Source organism: Trichechus manatus, unplaced genomic scaffold (assembly GCF_000243295.1).
Source record: "Trichechus manatus latirostris isolate Lorelei unplaced genomic scaffold, TriManLat1.0 scaffold00131, whole genome shotgun sequence".
Classification (NCBI taxonomy): Eukaryota; Metazoa; Chordata; class Mammalia; order Sirenia; family Trichechidae; genus Trichechus; species Trichechus manatus.
Window position 1 is genome coordinate 1,486,105 of NW_004444067.1, and position 7,809 is coordinate 1,493,913.

The 7,809-nt window shown below is 44.6% G+C and overlaps 1 protein-coding gene across 1 annotated transcript in view; it reads left to right on the forward strand.

Annotated features, from left to right (window-relative positions):
• The first annotated feature begins 161 nt into the window (after positions 1–161).
• Positions 162–7,809, forward strand: part of TCTN2 (tectonic family member 2) — a 35,212-nt gene continuing 27,564 nt past the window's right edge. Inside the window, exons 1-3 of the mRNA XM_023739263.1 lie at positions 162–262; positions 618–694; positions 2,788–2,887. Of these exons, the coding sequence (XP_023595031.1) occupies positions 178–262; positions 618–694; positions 2,788–2,887 (262 nt within the window). The 5' untranslated portion in view covers positions 162–177. The remainder of the gene's footprint in view (positions 263–617; positions 695–2,787; positions 2,888–7,809) is intronic.

A 7,809-nucleotide genomic window follows, 5' to 3' on the forward strand; every position in this document is an offset into this window, starting at 1 on the left:
CAGGGGCGGGGGCGGAGGAACGAGGGGGGTAAAGGGCCAAACTTGGTCTCCTCGGGGAGCCCCTGGAAGACATGGCCGCCAAAAAAGGCACCACGTACAGCTTAGGCAGTGACTCCTCAACTACTAATCCGTCCCTGTCCGTCCTCCCGTCTAGTTTTCATCCCTCCTGTCATCCGCATGTCCGGCCCTGCAGTCAGCGCAGCTCTAGTTGGACGCACCGAGGATGTGACCGTGTCGCTGGCACTGCTGCAGAACGAGACAGGTTAAGAGTCCATCCCTTCATGTGGTGAGGGTGGGGGTGGGCCAGATTCGGGTTTCCCTAGGAGCCGTGGCGACGTGGCATCCTTTGCGCTTCCTGCCTCTGTCCCCTGCAAAGTAGAGATGGGGAAGGGGCCGCTCCTGAATGCCAAAGAGGACCCCCGGTAGGTTTGGTAAAAGAAAGCTTGAAATAATAATAGCTAGCATTTTTTGAGCTCTCCCTGTATGCTTCATAGGTATCATTCCGTTTTCCTAATGAGAACAATAGTATCTGCTTTTAGCCCTATTTGGCAAATGCAGAAACTGAAGTTCAGAGAGGTTGTCACCTGCCCAAAGATCACACAGCTTCTCTCCCTTAGGAATATTGCCAGTTCCGACTTGCACAGTGCCCAGCAATGAGACAGAAGACTGGATTTTGACTGTGACTCCTGGTGTGGTAAGACCAGAGGTAGAACTTTCCTGTAGCATCTGGATAGGTACACATTTGGTGTTTCTGCAGTACTTTATCTCTTCATTTGGCAAGGTATTTTTAAAAAAACCCATTTCTGTCAAGTGGATTCCAATTCATAGTGACCCTAGAAGACGGAGAAGAACTGCCCTATAAGGTTTCCAAGGAGCGCCTGGTGGATTCAAACTACTGACCTTTTGGTTAGCAGCCATAGTTCTTAACCTCTATGCCACCAGGGTTTCCTGGCAAGGTATAGCTTTCTCAATGTTTAGAGCTAGTATGGAGCCCCTAGGTGGTGCAAATGGTTAACATGCTGCTAACAGGAATGTTGGAGGTTTAAGGCTACCCAGAGGTTCCAGGGAAGAAAGGCTTGGCCATCTACTTCCAAAAAAATAGCCATCGAAAACCCTATGGAGTGTAGTTCTACTCAGACACACATGGGGGCACCATGAGTTGGAATTGCCTGGAACATACCTGGTTACTGGTAGAACTGTCGTGAGATTGTAGACTGTTGGATCTGTTAGATGCACAACCAGTCCAGAGTTTCTTAACCTAGAGTTAGGGTCCTTAGACAAGTTACAGCTCTCCCGGCCTTTCTTCTATAGTGTTTCTGGTTGGGTTCAAACCACTAACCTGGTGTCATAGTGGTTAAGCCCTTGGCTGCTAACCAAAAGGTCTGGGGTTTGAACCCACCAGCCCCTCTGTGAGAAAGATGTGACAATCTGCTTCTGTAAAGATTACAGCCTTGGAAACCCTATGGGGCAGTTCTACTCTGTCCTGTAGGGTTGCTGTGAGTTGGCATGAACTCGATGGCAATGGGTGTAGATAAATTCTGAGGAGTCTGTGAGCCTTCTGAAATTGTAAAATTATGCATGTATCTCCCGGCTTCTGTCAGATTATCAAATGTGTCTGTGGCTCAAAGAGTTTCATAACCACTGGTTTTGTCCAACTCTGTGCTTGCATTGAAGGACCCTTAAGTGTGGAGAGATTAAATGCCTTCCATTTAATAAGTGTTTACTGAGTGCCTACTAAGTGCAAGGCATCAATTCTGGAGATACAAGGATGAGAAAGACCAACTCGTGCATTGAGGAAGGAACATTTTAGCCGACTTGTCCAAAGTCATTGTAATGAGATAAATTGAGGACAGTCTTCATTGACTTTTCTGCGTATTTAATCTTCTGCTGGTAAGATGATAAATTCGAATGGAGCTTGACAAACTGAGTTAATTAATCAGACCTGTGTTCACCTTTCTGTAAGTATTCAAAAGTTACTTGCTTCTATGTTAAACTGAGGATTAGAAGCCAGACTTCTTTGTTGTTGGGTGCTGTCGAGTGCAATCAGACTCATAGCAACCCTATAACACAGAGTAGAACTGCGTCATAGGATTTCCTGGGCTGTAATCTTTACGGAAGAGCCTTGGCGGTGCAATGGTTAAAGCGCCTGGCTGCTAACAAAAAGTCGGCAGTTCAAACTCACCAGTCGCTCTGCAGGGGACAGATGTGGCAGTGTGCTTCCATAAGATTCCAAGCCCACTGCTGTCAAGTCGATTTCGACTCATAGTGGCCCTCTAGAACAGAGTGGAACTGCCCCATAGGGTTATCAAGGCTGTAAATTCTTTCTGGAAACAGACTGGTACATCTTTCTCCCTGGGAAATGGATTATTTTGTAATCTTTATGGGAGCAGATCCCCAGGTCTTTTCTGCGTGGAGCAGCTGGTGGGTTTGAACCATCGACCTTTCAGTTAGCAGCCGAGTGCTTAACCACTGAGCTACCAGGGCTCCTTTATCATAGGATTACAGTGTGGAAATGAACAGAATTATTTCATTTTTGTACGTTAATTCCCCGTTTATAAAACAAACTAAGGCTAAATGTGTGCCTTTGTTGTGCTTTTCTTTTGTCTGCTTTGGTTCCTCTAATTTTTCGGTTCTTATTATTATAGATGCTGTCTGAGTCACTCTAAAAGTATAGCACTGTTTCCTTTTCAGAACATGTCGGAAGTGACAGTGAGGTTGAAGAGGGATGTGGAACGCTGTTCCTCTAATGAGAAGGATCCCTTCTTAGCGTCTCCATGTCTCCTGCAGACTCTCCTAGTTTCAGCATCTCACAATGCATCCTGTTCAGCACATTTACTCATTCAAGTGGAAATTTATGCCAACTCTTCTCTGGCCCATAATGCATCAGGCAAGTAAAGTCTTTGACCATCGGAACATCCAAGTAAAACATTTAGCTGTTTGATTCTAAGCATTCGGGCATGTGATCTGCAGGCTGGACTTCGCGCCTGAGACCATCTTGCTCTCTTAAACCTAATTTACCTTTGAGTTAGTTTCTTATTTTAAAAGTTTTCAGGTTGGACTATTTTACTTAATTAAGATTTATTTTGTCTTGTTTGACTGCTTGCATCTTTGTAACCTGCCTTCAGTCCTTGGGGAGAAGGTAAAATGTAAACACACTTATTTCCATGTATTGATTCCTGTGACTCAATCTTAAAAAAAAACAGAGTGGAAAGACTCATGAATTTATAGAAAAAGAGCAGATTTTCAGTGAAAGTTTAAGATTTCCAGCTCACCTTCCAGAGGAGCCTGCTAACGTCTGCCTATGGAAGCATGTATTCCCTCTTGTTTAAAAAAGTGCGGTCATAACACACAATTTATACTATTCTATACCTTGGCAGGGGTTTTTTTCCACTCTTTTTTTTTTATTGTGGTAAAGTATATGTAACCAAAAATTTGCCATCTTAATCATTTTGAAGCGTACAGCTCAGTGGCATTACTTATATTCTCAATGTTGTAAAACCATTGCCACTGTTTGTTTCCAAAGCTTTTCATCCCCCCAAACAGAAACTCTGTACTCTTTAAGCAACAACTCCCCCCAGACAGAAACTCTGTACTCTTTAAGCAACAACTCCCCCCAGACAGAAACTCTGTACTCTTTAAGCAACAACTCCCCCCAGACAGATACTCTGTACTCTTTAAGCAACAACTCCCCCCAGACAGAAATTCTGTGCTCTTTAAGCAGCAACTCCCCCCAGAGAGAAACTCTGTGCTCTTTAAGCAACAGCTCCCCCCAGACAGAAACTCTGTGCTCTTTAAGCAACAACTCCCCCCAGACAGAAGTTCTGTGCTCTTTAAGCAACAACTCCCCCCAGACAGAAACTCTGTGCTCTTTAAGCAGCAACTCCCCATCATTCCCTCCCCTCCGCCCCTGGTAGTCTCTAATCTAAATTTGGTCTCTATGGATTTGCCTATTCTGAACATTTCACAGAAGTAGGAGTGTATAATATGTGGTCTTGTATGTCTGGCTTCTTTCACTTAACGTAATGTTTTTGAGGTTCATCCACATTATCGAACCTATCAGAACTGTTTTTTTCTTTTACATAGTTACAGTTTAGATGTGCTAACAGCTGCATAGTATTGCGTTGTGCAGACATACCATCATGTATTTAACCAGCTTCTTACTGATGGAGCGGAAGTCATTTCCAGCCTTTTGCTACGGCACCTAGTGCTACAGCAAATATCACTGGGCACATGTATATATCTTTGGACTTGAAAACATGGTTTTGCACAATCCCCCGTTTCACATAATGGCCGTGTTCTAAGAACAAAAGAACATCAAGGTAAATGTGCTGATGTGGAGGTATTGCTTCGATAAGTGCCACCACTTCTCACATTCCACGTCCTCTGCAGCAAACTGTAGCATCTCTTGCCTTTACAGTCAGCTGAGATGGAGAGAGAAACTTTCCTCTTTAGTAGCACAGGACCCTCACTGTCAGACTCCTACTGTCACTTCCTTTACTTGTCACAGCAACACAACTGTGTTCCTCCTTGTGGTTTTGGAAGTTTCAGTGGGTTAAATAAGTTCTGATACTGTCATCCAATAGAATACCGTGTCCTTATATGGAAAGATCCCCAAGATATATTGTTAAGTGAAAAAAACAAGTGCATGTGGGCGCATGTAGTACGCTATCTTTTGTTACAAAGGAGGCAGAAATAAGAGCATATATTTAGATTCGCATAAAAAGATTCTGGAAGGATATCTGAAAAGCTTACAATGTGCTACTTGGTTGGGGGTGATGTGGGGGCAGGCAGGAGCTGAGAGTGAGGACTTCTACCGAGTACCAGTTTTAATATCCTTTTGATTTTTTTTAACCATGTAAGTGTATTACCTATTTAAAGGTTTAAATTTTTTTTTTCAAAAAAAATAAATTTTCTAATGCCTACCTTGAGTTCAAAATAGACCAAAAAAAAAAAAAAAAAAAATTCAGTGGATGCTTAAAAAAACGTCATTGTTGTTGGGTGCTGTTGAGATGATTCTGACTGACAGCAACCCCGTGCGACAGAGCAGAACTGCCCCACAGGGTTTCCTAGGCTGTAATCTTTGCAGGACAGGTCGACAGGTTTTTGTCCCGAGGAGCTGCTGATGGGATTAATGGTGGCTGTACCATTCAAACGGAGCCCTGGTGGCACAGTGGTTAAGAGCTATGGCCAGCTACGGCTGCTAACCAGTAAGGTCGGCAGTTTAAATCCACCAGTCGCTCCTCGAAACCCTATGGGGCAGTTCTACTCTGTCCTATAGGGTCTCTCTGAGTCGGAATCGATGGCAACAGGTTTGGGTTTTTTTTTTTTTTTTTTAAATACCATTCAAAGCAATGGCTTTTTTTCCCCCTTTAAAAATATACTCAAATATATTTAGGTAATATTTTGAAATGCTTTTCTACCAATAGCTAAAAACGAAGAAAATGAGAATTTTTGTATATTAGTAATTATGAGCTCTCCACTCTGACCCCATGAAGGTATGAAAAATTTTGCAGCCAGGCAGACAGATCAGAACAAGAAAAAGGACGGAAGGGCAGACGGCAGGTATGTGGGATGCGTAGGTGGCCGCACAGCCTGTTAGCACACGTTGTCTGAAGTGGTTAGCAAACAACATAGGAGACATGGAGATGGATGCACCAACGTCTGTCTGTATGTCACATAGTAAAGCCCTAGTCTGAAATGCCTTGCTCGTACCACAGATGTTTGATCGTACTGAGGGCCAAACCCTTCCCCGTGTAACACGCTCTGTTACGTGGGTCCCTTTGTTGCCTGATTCCATGGACGTACTAGGGTTCTACTGTCTTACAGTGTAGACTGTGTAATTAGTTGTTCTTTAAGTATTTGAACTATCGTGTCGTTAAAGTTAGCTGTTATGTAGAGCTTGAACAAACAATTGCTGTATAGTTTCCCAACATGTACTGAATCCTAGGACAAAAGTAAAATTCAGCAAATTGATATATTAATTTAAAAAAATTTTTTGTTATTGTGGTAAAAAATATCTATAAGAAAACATTTGGCAGTCCGACAAATTTTACATGTGCAGTTCAGTGACGTTGATTACTTTCATCATGTTGGGCAGCCGTCACCGCTGTCCTTTTCCAAATTCTTTCACCACCATTAACAGAAACTCAGTGCCCCCTAAGCAATGACTCCGCCGCTCCTTCTCCCTCCCACGCCTGGTAACCACTCATCAGCTTTGGTCTCTGTACATTTGCCTATTACATAGAAGTGGAATTATACAATAGTTGTCTTTTTGTGATTGATTATTTCGCTCTGTATGATGTTTTCAAGGTTCGTCCGTGTTGTAGCATGTATCAGGACTTCACTTCTCTGTATGGCTGAGTATGAAACTTTTTTTTTTCTTTTTGAATTTTCTTTTTTCCCATGCAAAAATCTGTACATACCTTGTTATGTGACTCTAATTGCTCTCCCCATACTGTGACAGCACACTCCTCCTTTCCACCCCTGATTTCCCATGTCCATTCAACCAGCTCCTAACCCTCTCTGCCTTCCCATCTCACCTCCGGACAGAAGCTGCCCGTTTAGTCTCTTGTATCTACTTGAGCTAAGAGGCACATTCCTCACGAGTATCACTTTGTCCCACAGTCCAGTCCAATCCCTGTCTGAAGAGTTGGCCTTGGAAATTGTTTTAGTTCTGGGCTGATAGAGAATCCAGGGGCCATGAGTATGAAACTTTTATCTGATAAATTATTACAGAGAAACTAGAAGCATTACATCTTCTGGATCATGAGTTGAAAGGCTGAAATGTTTGTAACTTATTCTTTTTTCAAAGGGAAGTAAGTCCAGAAAACTCTAATGTCCTGAAGTGTTGTAAGCAGTAAGCCCTGCTGAATTTCACTTCTTTAACTATGTCTTACATGCTGTCTCTTGTCTCCATTTATATTATCCACCGTTGCATCATCTGTGTCTTAAATTACTGCACTGTCTCCTGAACTGGTTTCTTTGTCTCTGGCATTGGCTCGCTCAGATCCTCCCCACCTTCTGCCACCAAAGTGTTCTGTCTGTCCATCAACCTCCTCTACCTTCTATGTGAAGCTCCGAGAAGCCCCTTCTTATGCGTGGCAGGTTCCTGAACCTGGCTAGGCATCAGAACCCCTTGCTTGGGAGCTCTTTAAATATGCAGTGTCCCAGCCTCAGCCCACTTCATGTTCTTTTCTCTGCCTGGAACGCATCCCTCTTTCCTTACTTCCTTTCCTCCTCCCACTGCTTACCTGGGAAAACTCCTCTTTACATTTCAGGCTCAACTCAGCCACCATCTCTGCCAGGTAGTCTTCCCTGACTCCCAACCTAAGCCAACCTAATAAGCTCTGTGTCTCATTGTATCACCAGGCAGCTCTGTGTCTCATTGGATCATTAGGAAAAGCTCTGTGTCTCGCCGTGTCGTCAGGCACGGCCCTGTGTCTCGCCGTGTCGTCAGGCACGGCCCTGTGTCTCGCCGTGTCGTCAGGCACGGCCCTGTGTCTCCTTGTGTCGTCAGGCACGGCCCTGTGTCTCCTTGTGTCGTCAGGCACGGCCCTGTGTCTCCTTGTGTCGTCAGGCACGGCCCTGTGTCTCGCCGTGTCGTCAGGCACGGCTCTGTGTCTCGTTGTGTCGTCAGGCGCGGCTCTGTCTCCTTGTGTCGTCAGGCACGGCCCTGTGTCTCGCCGCGTCGTCAGGCGCGGCCCTGTGTCTCGTTGTGTCGTCAGGCACGGCCCTGTGTCTCGCCGTGTCGTCAGGCGCGGCCCTGTGTCTCGCCGTGTCGTCAGGCGCGGCCCTGTGTCTCGCCGTGTC